Genomic DNA, 21,230 nt, shown 5'->3' with positions numbered 1-21,230 from the left:
TACAGGATAGTATGGTCACGCTTTGCAATGCCCCAAATATGATGTGCCTTTGTATTATACAACAAATTAAATTCATTTGTGATGTTCATTTAGCTAAGTTCTACCCATTTTTATAGTTTCCAATGGCAGGTAAAGTCTGATATTAGAAAGTAATCTGCCTCTCAACTGCATTTTAGTAAAAAAGAGACTTGTTCATAATGAGAAGGCTGATAAACTGCAAAGCATTGATGCCAAGTGGTGATTAATTAACTTTCAACTATTTCAGTAAGGGGATATAGGCAAAGATTAAAAAATATTTCTTCTATAAAGAAGAGTGGTGGCATTAAAAACATGAATAAATTTTATGCTAAGCTGCATCACTCACTGGGAATATTCACCTAAATTCTACAAGAATTCCAATATTCCCTGTATCAAATGCCACAAGGAGGCTGGAACACAATGATTAACAATGAAATTAATTCACTAAGCTGAAAAGCAACTTTAGGTCATTCTCCATAAAATACTGGACTTATTCCTTGCCATCTTCCATGTAAACAGGCGGTTTAGTTAATAAAAAAGAAAACATGGGAAATTAGCGTTCAATGTAATGCACAGAAATTGATGTGATTAGACATAAAGATAAAATATCTTTGAGCAAATATATACCTGAAACAGACTTGGTAGAGAATGGGTTCTCAAGTTTGGCCAATCTACTGAAATGACCTACATTGAATAGGAACGAATTCAACCACTGTATAAAGTAACTCAGGAATATTACAGAATAAAGTCCCATGTTTCTGGTGAGCAGTATCTCTTTACAAACATGACAGTAAATTCTCTTGGATTGAAATGGAAGACACTTCATGAACAATTTTCCTAGTGTGTAGAACTTCCAAAAGGTTTGTTTTTATGTTTTACTTGAATATTTCTTGATAAAACAATACTGAATCTTTATTCACGTCTTTAAAGAGATGTCAGAGGTTGAAGGTCAAAGGTCAAGTTGAGAGAAAAAAGGATAAAATTAAAAGTAAGTAATGGCAGAAGATGGAGATGATGGAATGTATGGGATTTAAACACCTATAAACTGCAAACAAAAGTTTATTTCTAAAGCAGTTCCCTTCCAGTGGCTTTTGGAGCCTGCCCATTTCAACATGCATACTTGTCTTGTCTAATAAAAATGCTTTAATTCTGTGCAATGGAGGACTCCTAATGGCATGTCCATTTGGTCTATGAATGAATGTTAAATTAGCACACCTCAAAGCCAATTTTGCTGTCAGAAAAGGACCTACAAAAGAGGCTCTTTCTCTTTACATTTTAACTAAGTAGAAATGAATAGGCTCCTCTGTCACTATATTTATTCCTCAGTAAGAATATGGGAAATAACCTGTCATAGGCAGAGAAAAGATGAAGAACACAAATGTCACATCTTTGAAGAAAGAAAGTCCTTGATACTACTAACTTATAAAAGTCCACTCTTCATAAAAATATACATTTTTAGGCTGACAGTGAGCAACAACTAAAAACAAAACCTGACATCTTCACTCCTTCTCCCTTATTCAATAACAAAGGATTTATTTGTTGCTATGGAATCATTCCACTGCATGAGACACCCTCCATACAAAAATCAAAGGGTGAAGGATGCTCAGCTACATTAGTTATTTTACCATCACTCAGAAGCCAACTGTAGTTTAATTCTTCCTACTTCTCCCTTTCTCCCTTGATTCAATTGGACTTGGTTCATCTTTGAATTAAACTCTTTTAATCCGTTTCCTACAAAGAAAGCAAATCCATTGTGGGTAACTAGCTCTGCTGCTCACCACCCAGGCAGTGAAACCAAAAAGGAAGGCACATGTGATAGCCTCAGCCCCAACACAGGGTGGTGACAGGGGTGAACACAGCAGATGCAGTCTTGTACTACAATCTTGAGCTCCTATTTTGGTTCTCTGCAGTAGTGTTAATCCATATTCGTGCGATGCTGAGTGAACTCCATGCCAACACACTGCTAGTAAACACAAGACGGTCTGGCTACTGTCTTAAGCCACTACCACGAGGGCTTAAGGTGGCCAAAATGAAGATTTATCTAATGAATTGATATTTTGTTACATTCTGATGATGGTATATTTTGGTTCTTGCCATCTAATCCATTAATTTGCAAATATTCATAGAACCTCTACTATGTGGCACGGCAATGTCCCAGAAGTTATGAGGGCCATGGTATTCCTTTTCTGTCCTACTGCTTATTTTGGAATCGAATGCTTACCCTGGATAGGCGGGAATGGCTGTTGGAGGTACCGCTCGGACTGCACCGTATACTGTCCGCCCTCTGCCTCTCAGATGGGCTCCTCTGAAAGCAGCCGCCGTGGTGGCTGCAGTTGGGTAAGGGAAGCCAGGAACTAAAGGGAGACCCAAAATATGACAGAAATGTCAACTTGCATTCAACGGCAGGTGTATAACCACAACTCCCTTTGAACCAATAACAGGAAAGATTAAAAGATATGCACAACTTTTCTGAAAAAGAAATGGAAAGAGAGACCCAATATGCAAAAGCTAATGATTCCACGCCTCACTCATCACAAGTCTTGAGTGAGTTTTCTCTGCTCCTTCCCAATTTTGGCATTATAGTGCAAGCTGGTGAGAAACAGGTCAAGAAGCTCTGAGAACTACTGCCATAACAAGAGATCAGACTTTTAATTTCTGTGGGCAGTTTAAATTGACTGATATAAACTCCTTAACTGGCCCATTATTAATCTTGTTTCCAAACATTATTATGTACATATAATAATTATTCCTCATAAGAACAGTCTTTTGTGTTTTCACATCGTGCCAAACTCCTAGGCACACAATAGTCTTTAGACATTTCACTAGTCAACTTGACTCCTTTATGTAAAGTATTTTAATCTAGAACCGTGAGGCGAGAGGGGAGGTGCCGCTCCGCTGTGGCCTTGCAGGCTTGAAAGAGGCAGACATTCTCTAAGGGTCTATCTTAAGTGCGCTAGCCTCTGCAAAGCACACAGAGACACTGATTCCACATCCACTGAACTCTGTTTAATTATGCCTTTTGCTGGAACAAAATGGCTCAGGTCAAAATGACTTTAGAATGTCCGCAGAGCTGAGAATAATCAGTAACACTGGAGGTGCTTTTAAGTGGTACTCTACTACAGAGCCCAAGCTGACTTGCAGAAAACACGCATAATATATTCCACAAATACTTATTCTTTTGTTTTCTTTATTATCAAGTGCAGACTAAAGTGTTCTTTACATGCCCTCCCTCCCCTCTACCTTTTCCAACTATTTATGCTTTGTGGCAATCTTAGTATTTGGTCGGAAAGATTCTAGCACAGGCTAAGCAGAACAGAGCATTGTGATGGTATTCATCTCTCTCGAGAATGCCTCCTTTTCAGTTATGTATTATACTTCGGGAGAAAAAAAAGACTAGCACATCACTGTTTACTCACAACAGTCAAAATCCATGCTAGGCCAACATAGGCTACTTACTGATTAAAGGAATGTAAGTGTTAATACCCCCTCTTCCAGATAGGGGCACTGCCGCATCATTGCCTAGGGACACATCTGCTTGAAAGCTGGATGCTGATTGCATTTAAAAAAAATTAAAAAATGCAAAAAGATTACAAAGGAATAGCAAATTGAAAAACAACAGATGTTGTTACAGTTAAATAGCACAAATGGAAAAATTAAACACTACCTGCATATAACTCAGGGCCATACACAGCTCCAACTACTGGGCTTAATTTCCAACCTGAAATGAAAGAGAGGACAGTGAGCATTTAAGATGACATGAGGAATACAGGGAAAAGGAGGGATGTGCAAGTCGGCTTCAGACATCGCTGGGTTTATTTTTGCCTATTACCAACTTCTCTTTAGAATGCCAGTTGGGGGTTTACATGAGAAGGTGATGACATTTCCAGACCTGATTATCTTTAAGTAGGACTAGCACAGTGAAGGGATAATGAGGGGCTGGGGTAGGGGGTAAGGATAAAGAAGGGAGAGAAAAAAATTGGGAGGGAGGTAGGAAGATGAAGAGGAAATGAGAAAAGAAATATAAATAGATCCTGGGGTTTGGTATAGTCTCTCTCATAGAACTGCCTAATGACCTATCCTTTGTTTAGAAAAAGGAAAAAAGGCAGAAAAATGTCATTCTATACCACACTGTGATGTACTTTCTTATATGTCATCTTAACACTGTTTACTACTCTATTTGTTTTATAAAGGTATCCTCTGACTGAATTCAAATTTGACCTGGATCTTTGAAGTCCCTGTTCAATTATACCATGCTGATGGTATTCTGGGTAAACTGAGATCGCCTTTGATTGGGATTTACCGCTGGGATTTCATTGGAGCTAACCAAGTCAACAAGGAGAGATATGCAATAATAAAATTCATTGTACATTCCCAACATCAGTGCACGTCTTCTGAGATTTTAATTTGTAATCAACATATTTAAATTAATCAGACATTTTAGCTCAAGGATATGAGACTGCTGTTATTAATTAAACACTTATAAATTTTAAGTATTTCCAAACATTAGGTTTGACGTCAATTTTATTTTTTCATTCTCTTTTTTATACTTATAAGAATTTATATTTGTAGGAATGGTAAATGCCAAAAAAAGAAAAATGTATTAGTGCCCACTGATAGTTAAAGAGTAGTAGAACTCTATATGAAGACTTTAATCAATAAATATTTATTGAATTTTATACATGAATAAGCAAACACGCCTATTATTCGTCTGCAAGACTGGCTCTTCGGTTTACTTCTTTTATATTATTTAGGGCTAACATTGTGCCACTGTCACTCTATAAATAAACGATTGGAAAGAAGAAAAGGCCAATTACCAGATTTAAATGGCTAAAAGCAAAGACAATATTCAAGAGAAAACCCATTCATTCTCAATCATTCCAATCCCCCACTCATTATTTTATGTGTTTATAGACATGCCTCTTCATTATTCTACACAAAAAATTTGGCAAAACCTGGGGTCAAATCCTACTGGAGTTGTAAGAGCACAAATGTTCTGCAATGTCAGATAAATCAAGTGATAAACTAAACTAAAAGGCTGAGAATTCACTGGAAGGCACTTAGCACATTCTTCTCAGAACCTTGAACACGGCAGCTGCAGGTTTCTCAACTTTGGCTCCATTAGGCTTGAATATTGATTTAGAATAATATTTTTAAATGGCCTTTTACTTTTCTTGTGTTATTTATGTATTTATTTTTTGTGAGGAGGACTAGCCCTGAGCCAACACCCGATGCCAATCCTCCTCTTTTTTGCTGAGGAAGACTGGCCCTGGGCTAACATCCGTGCCCATCTTCCTCTACTTTATATGGGATGCCACCACAGCATGGCTTGACAAGCGGTGTGTAGGTGCATGTCTGCGATCTGAACCTGCGAACCCTGGACTGCTGAAGCGGAGCGCGAGTATTTAACCGCTGCGCCACCAGGCCAGCCGCCTTTCACTTTTCTAATACAGGCACTATTACTTAATTAAGCAGGCACTCCCTTTAACTGCATATAAAGGATGCACGTTATAATAATGGTATGCTGTCAATAATACTTTGAATATGTTTAGTTTTGTACAATTTACAATGTATTTTCACAGATGTTTATGTCATTTGACCTTCACAAAACCTGAAGAGAAAGATAAGACAGGTACCACATCTGGGCTTCATTTCCTAAATAATAAGCTAAAAGGGTTGGGTTTTGATGACATCTAAAGGACCTTCTGGTGCTAAAATTCTGTGACTGCTAATTTACAGATGAAAACAGAACCAGATAGGTTAGAAAACTGGCCCACTGTCACAGAGTAAAATAAAGAGTCAAATCTAGAAGTAGAATTTCTGTCTTCTGAATTCCAGTCAGCGGCTCTTTCTGCCACACCATTCTCCCTGGATCCAAAGGAAATTTGACATAGTTTGCCTCGCCTTCCTATTTTGTTTACATTGGGTTTCTATCAAAATTGCAGAAACTTCTGTTTTTGTGATAGCAGTGAAAAGAAGAAACAAGAGGTAAAGAGGGAGGTGGTGGTACCACATGATATGCCACTGATAAAATGAGTAGGGACAACACCAGTTATGCTGCACTGCATCATCTGTTTGAAGAGAGGCTCAATGCACACACTGCAGACTCCGTGGGATATACTCAACACTAATATACTTCTGCTTGATTCACGACATTACCAGCACACACCATCATACTCCAGCAGTGGGTTCAAACTTCTACAAAGCAATAAAGAGGTAGAAACCCCTCCTTCCATTCTAGATAAATCTTATGCAGAACTCTAAAATATACAACAGAGAATGAGGAGTTGTTCAGACCAAAGTAGAGCTGGAGGCCTCAGGATCCAAACCATTTAGTTTCCTCTTTTCTCCCCCCAGATGCCCTGTAGAACAATCTGCAAAACTACTGTTGTACTGCAGATTAAAATTATATTCCACCTCATTTAGAGAACATGAGTCTAGATGAAATACGACAATTGATGTGAAAATTCACAGAAAATTTCCTTCTCAGTGAGAAACATCTATAAAACTCACTATATAACATGTAGTCACAGAACAGAAAATAGAAAATACACCCCCCCCCATGGCTGTTACCTCTAGAGCATACCATTAAAAGGAGAGCAAGGGGTCAAGAATTATTCCACTCATGCTCACATGAGTAGGAATCACTAGTAAAAGTGAGCGTTGGCAGGCATCCAGGGGTATTATGGACAAGCCTAATATATTACAAAGAACTAGAGCAGCTAAAAAAAGAGGGTGCCCTAGTGGGACCTCACTTGGGTTAACAGGTAACCTCAAGTGACATGTTCACATATGTATAACATGAAGTTTACTGAGACCATAAAACTTTAATAACTGAAAAACAGCTTCATTCTAAGAAAAAGGTAATTTGTAAAAATAAAATACTCTCCTAGGTAAAGAAAATGCTTCAGTGTAAAAGAAACAAACTGTCTTAAGACTGAAATTAGGAGATTCTTTGATGTTTATGAAAAGTCCATATATTTACACAAGAATAAATGACATCCTTCTGAAGATGATTTGTAACCACTTACCATTTGCATATGGTGTGACCATCTTCTTATTGGTCATTACACGTGCCGTAGCATTATTCACCTAAAGATACAAAGTAGAAAGAAGGGGCAGGGAGGAAGTAGACCACATTAGGGAACATGGAGTTGCTCATCCAATAATATAGTACTCAGTTTAAAATGTAAATTTCAGAGAGCATTGATTTAAATAATTAATACACAATATTAATATATAGTATTTTAATTAAAGTGTTTATAAATGAGGCTAACAAGAGTAAATTGCAGTTTCTTGGTCTCCAAATGGAAAACTAGGGCTACTTTACCATCCAGTATTCCAAAGAAAAAATACATTTGCAAGTTTTTTTGGAGATCTCTTAAACAGAGAAGTCTCTGCATTAAGGAAAATATGGAAAAAAGTAAATTGGAAACAACTCTGTTTGCACATGAACTTTGAAGTTCATTAATAAAACAGAGGCTTGTCACATTGGTGAGGAAGCAGATTTATAGGAAGAGAAGAAAATAAATCTATGGATTTCACCTGTTCTAATGTTCAGCATTTTGGATTTCACCTGTTCTAATGTTCAGCATTTTTGATATGTTTGTATAGATTTTATGGTTTGAGGTTAGTGAACAAATATAAGAACTTAGATTCCCATGTTGAGAGTCTTCAGAACCATTCTGAATTTTCTAAGACTATGTGTTCTATCCATTTAAGAATGAAGTTTTCAGAAGAATTTTAAATTAGGCTCTTAATTGAAAAAAGAAAGCTTGTGTTTCTTTTGTTTTATGGTACTCTCCACCCTCATTACAACTGCATAATTGAACGCATTCTCAATGCTAGGGTAAGCAGGTGTTACAAAGATGGTGCTGATGGAGAAAAGGTGAATGGAGCTTGGAAGCCAGGACACTGCAGCCCAGCATCAGAACCAGCCTCAAAGCTCTTGCAAGGAGGGTAAAGCCCTACCACAGAACTTGATTATATACTGTGCTGTCAGGTCATAAAAAAGGCCAGTTTTTAAAAGAATTATAAAACATATGAAATATAAATATGTCCTATTTCGCCTTTGGGGATTTACATTATGTTAAATTTGTATAGTGATAAATTTGTGTTATGAAAAGACCAATTTTGGGTAGAATTGGAATTAAAAAATGTCTTAATATGTCTTGTAGGATTTGTACAGAGATAATCTTCCCATGTGAGGAAATGAGCTTGAAACTACATTTACTCTAGTTTGACCCACCAAATAATATCAACATTTCACATTTAAAAAGAAAGAATGGGATACAACAATGATGAGACTGAGAGCATGCAGTTAAAAAACACACACACACAAATAAAAGAAAGAAAAAAACAATCACTTTTGGAAAGGGAGAAAGTGAGGAGCGAGGCTCTCACAGAGGAGGATTAGAATGGGGCAGGAGCTTACAGAAGCTGCTAGAGCAGAATGCACCCAAGCACTTAAAGGGAAATGGCCAGAACCAACCAGAAACCACCCATCAGCAAGAGATCAACAGCTGCATGTAACAGAGAGAAGGGGGAGAGGGGGAGGAAGAGGGGAAAGGAGAGGAAAAGGACTGGGTGGAGAACAAAAAGGCGGGGCAAAGAGAAGAGGACGTCAGGACGGGTGTCACGGGCAGGAAGGAGAGCTGTCAAGGGCAAAGAAGGAACAGTCAGCTACAAACAGACTGGGAAAGAGGAAAGTAGGAGAGGCGGTAGGGGCAGGAAGTGCATTATTAAAACCAGCCAAACTGGAGTTCAGTAACTCTGAGTAAGATGTGCAAGGGGGAAAATCACCATGACGTCAGTAATCAAACAGCTCAGACTGCTACAAAACAATATGTACATCCCAAGTCCAGGCGGCATTACTCAACAGCATTGAAAATAAAAGGAGGAAAGGAAAAGGAAGAGGAACAACAAGTCAAATCACATTTTGTAGTGTTAATGTGAGATGGCAGATGGACTTTTTCTTTCTTATTTAATTGTTTTGTAATTACATTTTAAAAAGCTTCTTCTCTAGTGCTTTTGTTTCACTTACCGCCAACGGGCACCATCGCCAGCATTGTGTATAGTTACCATGGAAAGAGTGAGTCAAGTGAAGGGCCCTAAATGCTAAACCATTGGAAAGGGAGGGGGAAAAAAAGCAAAATATGCAGACATCTTACTCAAAATGGCGGCTTGTATATTTCATACTTATAAAAACTGGGAAAGGGGAAAGGAGCCAGTTAACCTTCACTGCGTTATTAAAAAGGGCTGGTGAACGCCAGATGGCACATTTGCCAGGCAGCCATCAAACCCTCTGTTTGAGGATTTTCTCCATTAACTGTTGAAATTCTTGATATTAAATATATTTAAAGACTACATGAGTTTCGGATTCTTTCCTCCCTCCCCACAACCTCTACAATCTTCTTTTCTTTGCTTATCACACGCACATGGAGGCGAACTGGCCTCTCAAAAGAGAGAGGGTATTGGCTGGCCCCTTGATTCATTACAGGACACAATGTTATAAACTGGATAGTTTTTAGACATTTTTTAAGTTAGTTTTATTTTGGCCTGATCACAAGAATTCGGAGTCTCGCAAACTGAAGCAAAGGAAAAAAATCAAAAGAGCAGAAGGATGAACATTTTGGAGGAAAAAGTAAATGAAAAACAAATACACATACATACACAGAAGTAAATCAAAATTATAACCCCCAAACAACCAAAACATGGGGGGGGAGGAGGACAGAAGTGTTACTTTTATATATTTTAGTGCAAGAAGGTGAAGGACACAGGGACACAAACACACACACACACACAAACAAGACAGGGTTCCAAATGTGAAATAAGTGAGGCAATACACAAAAAGAGAAATAAAAATATAAACCAGAAATTGAATTATTGAAGACATGCACCTCGATTTTACGGCCCTCTACCACGGTGCCGTGTAATTTCTCCCTGGCCCTGTCTGCATCAGCACTATTCTCGAAAGTTACGAACCCGAATCCCTGCATGCAGCGGGAGAAGGGGGGAAAACATGCACAACGTTATATTGAAATACTGATCTCTTGGTAAATAGAGAAAAAATATCACAGTATGAAACTGACATCAGCAACAACTCAGCAATACTCTCCCAAAGTCACATTTTTGGTCCATGCATATTTTGTAAAGGGAAATTAAATCCAATAAAAGAATAAAGAACTGTAGTAGTAGTAGTAATTATAATAGTAATAATAATAATAATAATAATGTAATTAATAACAATAATAAAACATAAAGCTTGTGAGGCCAGACCAAAATTAAGGTATAGAGTTACTCGGGTCAAACTATTCAACCAGGAATCTGAACTTTTTTTTATATCCTACCTTTCTCTCTCAGTTCATGCTGTTAATACACATGTCCCTTTATACAATACTAAAAAGTACTTTATTAAATCTATTGTTCTCCAGTAACTTCTACATGAAACCTTATCTTTAGGTGCAGTCATTGTATAACGAGATTTTTTAGGAGGTCTAATCAGTTTAGCTCCACTCTGGCTGTTGCTTGTATCACTAACTCCTTTCGGAACAGGATACTTTCAGATACAGTCTTGATGTATAATTCCGTAGGTACTGGGTATGGAAGAGGAGAGTACTCATGTTCGTCTAAGCAAATGAAAAGATCACTAAGCAGTGGTCAGTCAATTGTGACTTTTTTTCAATGCCAATTTTAAATGACCAGACTGGCACTTAAGAGTAAAAGTATGTTCAGCTGAATTTCAGAAAACTACTTTTCCAAATTTGCCTAAATTATACATCTGTTGAAGCCTACACCTACTACTAAATGTATTAGTAATTTTCCATATAGAGAAAGAAGCAACAGTCAAAAGGCAATGGGAATGAGATCTGCATTAGTGACATCAGTTGCATACTATTCAACAGGAAAAGAATACCATAAAACAGCAATACAGTTGCTACTACGAGGTAGGATTAATTTGTGCATTGTAGATGCTGCAAAAAAACCACAGAGCTTTAATTCATTAAGTAGACAAACCAGGAGACCAGGGAGTTAACCCACTTTACTCCTTTGTTCACATGATATCTGAAAAAACTGTCTGGGTCATAATCATACTACCAATTTCAACATCAGCAGGATCCAGTATATATTTATATGACTATTTCATAAAACATTATATTATGTTCATTCTAGGTGCTTTATCCTTATCTTTCCACTCTGCAACTATAAAACTTTCTCAAGCTATTTATATCTTAGAGTGCTAAATTCTTAGGATTTTCTGGGAAAGTCCTCATTTCTCAACAGCTTCACTGTCCCTCTCGCATTCTTTGAGTATTCCATTGTAGGATAACCTGGCACCTTTATTTTTACTGAAGTTCTGCTTTGCTGCTTAATACCATGGGTACTCCTATATGTACGAAACATGCTCCTAACTGAGCTGGTAAACTGTGCATTGCTCATTAAGATTTTATAAAACAGCTCCTTTGTTTTGAAGGATCTGATTACCTAGCACTCTAAATGATTATATAGTCGGGTGGTGATCCATGGAGGAGACCAATGGATTATCTCTACCTTCAATTTGGATATCACCACAAATACTCCAGATGCTATGTTGACAGTGCAATGCTAAGCTGACAGAAAATTTTAAATGTATGTTCTTGGAATGGAACACTATGGGTAATTTTAGTCAGTACTTTCCTTAAAAACGTAAACGTGTTGAAAATATCGATGGGAACACATTTTCAGGAGCAAATTTTGATATCAGCATGTTATAGCCACTTTGACAATTCAAGGTATACAAGGGCAAGTTACTAATTAGTTACATCATTTATTATCTATACTAGCATCTGCTGAAGACAGGAAGCTAGTTTCTCCAATCCTGGAGAATCCTCCAATAGGAAAGGTAAACCTTTTAAGAAAGGTCACAGATAGTGTTGAGTTTTTATATCACATCTTAGAAGTATTATAAGCGTATTCCAACTGATTCTCACAGCCTCATACATTTTATGCCTTGGGTTAAATTAATAAATTATAAATTAGTAATCGGATAACATATTATGTGAAGACTAATACTTAGGTTCTTAATTTTAGTATTATGACTATCAATATCTACACACGCACATACATACATACTTGTTTAAATACAACCATGAGGTAGAAAGGACAAATCTGTTAATTTCATTTTGAAGGTAAAGAAACTGAGTCAAAGTGAGGTTAAGCACCCAAGCATCAACAAGGACCAAAGCCATCAATAAGGTCTTCTTCCTTCCGTGTAGCTTCTTCCTTCAGCTAATGGTGAGAAAATCAGAAATTAAGCTTTGAAATCTAAGTATTCTGTTTACTAAATTACATTAATCCTAAAATCGTTCTAATTTTCCTTTTCAACTCTAATTGCTAAATGTGTTCTATGATTCTCCTTTCTGGAATGTGTTGATAAAACATCTGTGACACAATAGCCGCATCCAGAAGAATGCAGGCTGGTATCACAAGCATTGACATTTTACAGTCAGCAAGTGACCAAGTTTAACATTCAAGTCTGCTTGTATAAGGTTTTCTCAATAATGACTTTCATATTCTGGAACAAAATTTCACTTTCAAATGCTTTAAAATTGTTTTATAAAGAAAAGTGCTTATACTCCAAAGGAAATGCTAATCAAGATACCAAAGATATAAAAGTAAAGCAATCTTTACAGGCATCTTCACCTAGGGTAGCAGGAGTAAGAAGGCCTTGTTGATACTTTGAGACTTCCTGATGTGAAATACAGAGGTAAGAGGTTCTTTCTCTCCTTTGAAGATAAACAGACCTTGTGGGCAGGCAGAATAACGGCCTCCCAGAGTTGTCCATGTCCTAATCCCCAGAACCTGTGAATATGTTACCTTACATGGCAAAAGGGATTTTGCAGATGTGATTAAACTAATGATCTTGCGATAGGGAGATTATCCAGGATTATCCAGGTGAACCCAATGTAATCACAGAGTGCTTATAAGTGAAAGAGGGAAACGGGAGTGTCAGAATCGAGTGTAGCAGCCCGAGAACGACTGGACTGGCCATTGTTGGCTTTGAAGACGGAAGGGGGCTATAGGTCAAGGAAGGTGGACCGCCTCCAGAGCTGGAAAAGGCAAGAAAGTGGATTATCTCTTAGAGCCACCTGAAAGAATGCAGCCCTCCGACACTTTGATTTTAGGCTAGTGAGACCCTCTTTGGACTTCTGACATCCAGAACTGTAAGATAATAAATGTGTGGGAGTAAGCCACCAAATTTGTAGGTAATTTGTTCAGAAACAGCAGGAAATTAATATATACCTCAGAATTAAAGTCTGTGATTAGGAAGGTGAGAAGTATAACCAGCATTTTTAGAGTATTGTTCTTAAATACTTTTCTCTCATGAAAATTTAAACAGGTGATTTTCCATCAATGCATCTTCACGCTTGCTTATTGATCACATTTACAATTTGGTTTCAAGACTATTGACTCAAAGCTTGAAAAAAAATTTTAATTGTACTGTTTCTTCAATAAAATGTAGCATTTTTGAAAATGTGCCAGGAACTGAGCTAAGGATATTCACAGATTATCCAGGCTTAAAAAGTTACTAAGAGGAAAATATGCTTACATGAAATTATGTTTTAATGTTCCTTCATTCTTGGAAATCTAATTCACATTAAGTTTAGTCATTTGGATCTCTTGCTTTGAAAAAAAAATTTAATAAAATTATGTCTAAAACTAACACATTTTCCTTAGAAGAGCTTCGATATGACCATACAATGTATCAAACAGGGAAACACCTACAAAATCAAACTGAGATTTAATCTCAAACTCTTAACATGAGTAAATATTTCAGGTACGTAAGAAGATAAAAAACAGATAAACAAAAAGTAAACTTTTATTTTTAATTTTAAAAAATGATGTTGATGTTTGTCTACACTAGTGCTGACAGAAATATAACACAAGCCACATATGTAATTTAAAATTTTCTACTAGCCACATTAAAAAAGTAAAAACAGGTGAAATTAATTTCAATAATGTATTTTATTTAACCCAATATACACAACATATTATCATTTCAACATGGCATCAATAGAAAAACAGTATTAGTGAGATGTTTAACATTCCTTTTTTGTGCTAAGTCTTTGAAATTGGTGTGTATTTTATACTTAAAGCTTCAAGCGCTCCACGTGGCCACCGTACTGGACAACGCAGGTCTATATGCTTTATACTCTTATACACGGTTCTCAGTTCCCCACGATCTTCTACATTAACTTACATACACCAGTGTTACATCAGTGATTTACCAGCTATCTTAGCTGTCTTTTGGAAATCGAGGAATGCTGTGTTCATCAGGTAAACACAGTTGTGGTCAAAACTTCTATCAAGTGTGACAAAAATTTTATCACCTGCCTTGACATCCATTTATCATCAAGGGTATACAGGAGCCGAATAACTGTCACCTTTTTAGTCTGGCCTCAGACTGCAATAAATAACAAGCAATAGGATAAGCATTGTAAAAATATTTTTTAATTTGTATAATCTTTGAATTTTTCCATCTCAGAAGAATGAGAAAGAAAATTTACCATGTAACTTTTAAGGGAGAAATCAAAAGCAGACGGTTCTCCTGGGTATGGCCAGAACACAGAAATTAAAAAATAAATAAAAGAAAAATAAAACTAAAACCCATAAAATGGTAACAAAAGAAAATAAACTAAGCCCTTTGTAAATACATGCACTGTTAATTCTGTTTTAAGTATAATGAAAAACATTTCACCTCAGCATTACCTATCAAAGTTTACTGAAAATCACAAAGTCCTTCTTAAGTGCAATTTCAAAGACAGTCTTTCGACCATATTTGAAAGACATAAATAATTTCCCCTTGCACAAAATCAAAAGCCAGGGAAATAGGCCAGAAATTACAGCACATTACTTGTGCCTGAAGAATGGGAATAAGAGGTTTTATCTTCCCTAACTCCAGCCTAAACTTAAGCCTAATCCAAACCCAGATCCTCCTCATTCCAGAAATCCACCTGAGAGAAGTAATGAGAACACATTAACTAAGAATTTGCTAGACATCTCAGTAATTGTTGCTGTGCTCTATTCTGTAGCCCTTTAATGGACTTAATAATTGGCACTGTCTGAAGAGGTGAAGAGCTTTTACACATTCAGTGTTTCTAACACATGTCCCTTCAAGCAACAACTACCCCAACAGTATGTTGACAAAACTTTATGGAAGATATAAATGTTAGAATCTGTGTATTTCTTTATTTAATAAGCTTGATAATTATCACAAACAAATTATAATGGGACTGAGTGATAGTGAACAGGATGGTGGAAAGTCTGAATTTCAATAATGGAGTAAACTTTTGAAAAGCAGCAAGTTCTCAATCACCAAAAGTATCTAGCAGAGAATGCCAGGCCCAGAGTACTGGGGATTGAACTAGGTGACCATCATTCTAGAGTTCTGTTTAAGATTCTACGTGATGGGGTCGGCCCCATGGCTTAGCGGTTAAGTGCGTGCGCTCCGCTACTGGCGGCCCAGGTTCGGATCCCGGGCGTGCACTGACGCACCGCTTCTCCAGCCATGCTGAGGCCGCGTCCCACATACAGCAACTAGAAGGATGTGCAACTATGACATACAACTATCTACTGGGGCTTTGGGGAAAAAAAAGGAGGAGGATTGGCAATAGATGTTAGCTCAGAGCCAGTCTTCTTCAGCAAAAAGAGGAGGATTGGCATGGATGTTAGCTCAGGGCTGATCTTCCTCACACACACACACAAAAAAGATTCTATATGAGGAAAAGACTGGAAGGAAAGGAGAATATTAGTGAATATTCTCTTTAATGAACTATGTATGCTCTTTTTTCTTTCTACTTCTCATTAAACATCATGTTTTCCTTTCATAATGGTTTTTAAAAGGGTGCTTTTTAAAAGTTGTTACTCAAAAAATCTATAAGGAGAGTGACAATATAACTTATTGTTCAAACTGGACACTTTGAGGGAGAAAGGAGACATTATTAATAATTATGCTAAGATAATAGGTATAAACTGGGCCTATCCTGGATAAACCAGAACATATGGCCACTCTACCTAGATATTATGTTTCTATTGTTTGTATTAATACTTTGTCATGACTAGTGAAATCTGGATATAAATAAAGCTGTACATATCCATATAATACTTTTCTAGATTCGATTTGAATACATTAGTTAATTTTTTGACAGGGGTGCTATTTTTCATCATGTATCCTAATTGAACATTTTTAAAAAGATAGTACTCAGTTAATCACAGAAAATTAGATACAGCTGACTTTATGTTTTTACAAAGGAGAAGGGAGTAAAAAGATTTTTAAAAATCACATGAAATAATTTAAATATGTATGTATGCATGTAAATGATATATGTTCATTCTGTAATCTAGGTAAACTAAATCCAGAGTATAAACATCAAAGAAGAAAAAAGGAAAATAGTCAACAACAAAGAAACAGTTACTTCTGGGAGCACTAAAATTCTACTCTTCCGGCAAGCTGAAAAGGTAGAATATTGTCAGGCCAGAGCCTAACAGTGTTCACTTATGTTTTTACGTGGGTATATCTTAAAACCCTGGGCTGATGTCTCGTTATAAAAAATAAGACATGGTAAAGAGTTGCTTGTTGTTTTGGAGCTATTTGGTTAAATACTGTTTTATACGTAAGAAGTATTTTGTGACTAGTTTTTCCATTACTGCTTCAAAAAAAAAATTCAATAAAGCTAATTTCTGTACAGAAAACTACTCTGTTAAAAGACTGAGCAACTCCTAACTAAACAATAGGACCACATACGTCTCCTTTTCTCTGGTTCCTTTCAAGACATGTTGTAATTTTATAGTCAATCTCAAACATAAAAGAAATGAGAAATTAAACTTAATTTACAAAAAGACAAGTTCTCATTAATTTATCTCAGGTGGATCCCAGAAGCAGCATCTAGGTTTTGACTCCAAAATAAATTTCTATTAACAAGCCTCAGAACAGTTCCAGGGGAACCATTCCAGCAAGGAACTTTAGGTAACAGGTAAGAAGGGCAAAAGATGAAGGCAGATTTTGTATCAGTCCTTGAAGGCAGATCCAGGGCAATTCCGAATTCTGTGCTTTGTTTTAAAAACATTTATCAATTAGTACATAGTGTCTACCCTTTGGCAGCCCAAAGAAAAAGGGGCAGTGAGGACACAGCATGAAGCTGAGAGAAACGGCATGTGCTTTTAGATTCCCCAGAGAAAAGGAAGCTTGTGTCATTTTAAAATGAAAATTACAGGGGAGAAGCAACTGAATCGGGTAAATTAAAAAATTTTTGGTAGTAGGCAAATCCTTGAAGTCAATGAAAGAAGCCCTCAGAAAGATCAATTTCCTTTGCTTCACAAGAATTCAATCAAATTATTTTCTTGGTAAGGAGCAAGTCCTCAACAGCTGATGAAATGATACTGGGCTTCCAGTTGTTAGAGTCCAGTTAAGAATATTTTAAAGCGCATACACTTAAAACCAAAAACATTTAAATTACTACTTTAGATAAACTGTGGTCAATAATCTTCACATATTTATTTTACATTCACGTGCTTCTCATATCTAAACCATTGTCATTTTTCCACCTTGTATCTAAAAACGTAACAAAAAATAAAAGCAAACTTAAAGGAATAGAAATCCATTGTGAGGATATTACAAGCATAAATAGTTTTACTGGTTACAGTTTGAATAGATTTCACTTTAAAAATACTTACCAAGTTAAGTGCTGGAGAAAATTCTGTATAGGGATATTAATCTTTTTTGTTTTAACTGAAAACTGGAAGCTTAAAGTACAATTACCTCTTTAATAATTAACAAATAATTATTATAGTCAGAATTAAATACTGTTAATGTTGATGCATTCTATAAAGGAATGGACTAATAATCAGGAGCATTAAAAGAGTAGATACATTTGTATTAGTACAGATGGGGCAGGATGCATATATAACTCTGGAGATATATGGTATTCATTCCCAAAGTATGGTCAACTTGGAGCAGGGAATTGAAAAGAGGTAAATATTAACTCATTTATTTGCTTTATTTAGCTTTTCTCAAACTACAGTCTTAGAGATTTAATCATAGCCAAGGGCTATTTTCAAAGTTCAGTAGGGATGACCCAACAAAAATTAATTCAAAAATTGGTCTAACCTAAAAATGCAAGTAGAACTGAATACAGCAAGGTAAATATTTACAAGCTGGGCCCCAGCTGATTGTGTCTGCGGCGTATATTTCATTTGTTGAGGAGGAAGAAAACTTCAAATGAAACTTTCCCAAATTCAATTCATCAAATATTTTTTCACAACACCATTTTAAGACTTTACCATTCCCTCGTTCCTAAAAACACTGCTGCTTATCTTAATGCATAACAATTCTAAATCATATAGATTGGGAATTTAAAACAGTAAATTATTAGGGGAAAATAAGTTTCAATCAAAATTTTCAATTCTTATATAGAACACATTTAGAAGTGAATACACATATCAAACTGTACACTGTCACTACTTTCATTCCTATGCAAAAAACCATCTCGCTCTATTTGTAACTGAAGGGACTCGACATCCTGAAGCCTGCCTCCCCGGGGGTAACTTAAAGGAGGAAATCAGCTCATAGTGAATTCCTGAGTCACCACTCCCTGTATTTAAGCCTTGTCAAAATTTACTCAAAAGAGGGCAAGTCAACTGAATACCTGAAATATTAAATTTGTTCTAAGTATGTCATTTTGAAGTTCAATTTTTAAAAGCTGAATTGTTCTGAGAGAATTTAGAAGAGAATTCTCATAGAATTTCACTTTGTCCATTGTGCTCTCTCTTCCTTTAAAATAAGAAGCTTAGGCCAAATGTAAGTCTCATAAGGGATGGCATCTCCCACATCCCATCTTCCTCACCGCTACACTCTCCCCTCAAACTTCCCCGTTTAAGTATTAGGATAGAGTTTGGCCATGTGGTAGCTTATTTTTAGAGATAATCTAATCCAAGCTAGATAGTTGGGATACTTTTTGCAGGCTCGAGAAACAGGTTAAGTTCTCTGATTACTTACTATTTAAAATAAAACAAAACTAAAAAGAAACCAAGCACACTTAATACTGAAATGGAGCTTACCTTAGAGCCACGTTCATTAAAGATTATTTCTACATCTAGGATTTTGCCAAACTGCTGCAGAGACAAAAAAAAAACACATTTATTTATGGTCAGCTTTTTATCCACGCACTTTACTTTCTTCTGAAAAAGGAACAGTGTTTTGTTTTTTTTTTCTTTAAAATACTTATTTAACTTCTATGTTTCTATTTGTTGGTAGGTCCCAATACCAGTTTCTGATTTTTCCTCATCACTGAGCTGGTAAGTTCTCCTTTTTCACTTCAGCCACTCACGCATTGCCCACCTCTACCTGGTGGAAGCTGTTTGCAGAAGATATTCACAGTGTTACCCTATTACATGCTTCTTCACACGGACAAGAACTGGAGATTTTCCTCACTACATCTCTAACTGTTCAAATGTCTCAATTTTAAGAAGTAAATCCTAAGTAGAAAGATATACTATTGAAGGCTCTTCTTCTTGCCCTTCTTTTTTTTTTATTTTTATAAGTAAACCATGTTCACTGTAAAAATTAGAAAATATAGATAAATAAAAAGGAAAAGGGAAAACAGAAAATGAAGACCATCTGCAGTCTCACCATCTTTAACATTCTGGTACACACCCTTCCCGGCTTTTCCTTACGCGTATATATATATATAACAAGACACATCTGACACACTACATATACTGCTTTTTAAAAAAAATTTTTAACTTAATATACTACACACAACTTTCCAAGTCAATAAATACATATCTGTTATCATTTTTATAGGCTACGTGCTATTTTCCATCATACCAAACATTCATGGACATTATGGATGATTCCATTTATTTGCTACTTTAATATTTCTGCAATGAACATCATCAAGAATACTTTAAATAATAACTTTGTTTTGTAATTAATTAAATATCTTAACATTTGGAAAATCTAACAAAGCTAAAAACACAAAGCCTGAGTAACTCTATTGTTAGGTAGCTAAATAGCTGGCTAGAGAGGGGCCAACACAAAATGTGGTAACTATCTGGAGGAGAGCTTATGTAAGGTGACAAAACTACCTGTTTTAATTACTACTTGGATGAAATGAATTGACAGGGACATGCAATAAATCTCCAGAGCTCTCTTTGGCTCACACTTCCCTCCAAGTACTGGACTCACATACCATTTATCTACTTCACTTGGATTTCAAACCAGACTTTGGGAAATGGAAAAAACTAAACAGTGAAAAGAGCACAAGAGAAATCATGCTTTCTCACCGGGTTGAATCATTACTATCTTTATCAAAAAAACATGTACTAAGAGCCACGTTTTCTACAGTAAGACTTCTGGGCTTGATTCCAGTTTCATCACTGAATAGAAAATTAGGAAAATCAAGGAAAGAGGAAAATGTTTTATTTTAGGGAGGAGGGCATTTAATTTTATTTCTATGCCTCTCCAAAAAACTAAGATTTGTATGGTGTCTATTTTAGAGTTTGAGGTTTTTTTTGGTGAGGAAGATCAGCCCTGAGCTAACATCTGCCAATCCCCCTCTTTTTGCTGAGGAAGACTGGCCCTGGGCTAACTCCGTGCCCATCTTCCTCCACGTTATATGGGACGCCGCCACAGCATGGCCCTACAAGTGCGCCCGGGATCTGCACCGGCGAACCCCGGGCTGCCACAGTGGAGCGCGCACACTCAACTGCTTGCGCCACCGGGCGGGGCCCCTTGTTTTGTTTTTTTTTTTACATTTTCTAATGTATACTTAAAACATCCTTCTAGAGTAAGGATTGCCTTTATTTTTTTTATTTTTTTATTTTTTTAAAGATTTTATTTATTTATTTATTTTCCCCCCAAAGCCCCAGTAGATAGTTGTATGTCATAGCTGCACATCCTTCTAGTTGCTGTATGTGGGACGTGGCCTCAGCATGGCCGGAGAAGCGGTGCGTCGGTGCGCGCCCGGGATCCAAACCTGGGCCGCCAGCAGCGGAGCTCGCGCACTTAACCACTAAGCCACGGGGCCGGCCCCATGCCTTTCTTTAATGGTTAAGGAAAATGAGGCTGAAAGAAGCTAGTCGTCAAGTTTACAGAGCTAATAAAAAAATGGAGCATGAAATCCCTACTCTTTACCATTGCTACTGTCCTTCTAAGTAATAGGTACTAATCACGAAGA

The 21,230-nt window shown here is 36.6% G+C and overlaps 1 protein-coding gene across 10 annotated transcripts in view; it reads right to left on the bottom strand.

Moving 5' to 3' along the window:
• RBFOX2 (RNA binding fox-1 homolog 2) overlaps positions 1 to 21,230 on the bottom strand; it is a 267,307-nt gene that overhangs the window by 18,378 nt on the left and 227,699 nt on the right. For 8 of the 10 annotated variants that reach the window (XM_058568453.1, XM_058568456.1, XM_058568451.1 and 5 more), the window contains 6 exons: positions 19,111 to 19,164; positions 9,915 to 10,007; positions 7,047 to 7,107; positions 3,683 to 3,736; positions 3,475 to 3,567; positions 2,240 to 2,372 (listed from right to left, as the gene is read on the bottom strand). In XM_058568453.1, the coding sequence (XP_058424436.1) occupies positions 2,240 to 2,372; positions 3,475 to 3,567; positions 3,683 to 3,736; positions 7,047 to 7,107; positions 9,915 to 10,007; positions 19,111 to 19,164 (488 nt within the window). The remainder of the gene's footprint in view (positions 1 to 2,239; positions 2,373 to 3,474; positions 3,568 to 3,682; positions 3,737 to 7,046; positions 7,108 to 9,914; positions 10,008 to 19,110; positions 19,165 to 21,230) is intronic. The other 2 variants (XM_058568454.1, XM_058568455.1) reach the window with 1 other exon arrangement.

The sequence above is a fragment of the Diceros bicornis genome, chromosome 25 (genome assembly GCF_020826845.1).
Source record: "Diceros bicornis minor isolate mBicDic1 chromosome 25, mDicBic1.mat.cur, whole genome shotgun sequence".
NCBI classification, from domain to species: Eukaryota; Metazoa; Chordata; class Mammalia; order Perissodactyla; family Rhinocerotidae; genus Diceros; species Diceros bicornis.
This window is presented reverse-complemented; position numbering and strand designations above follow the sequence as displayed.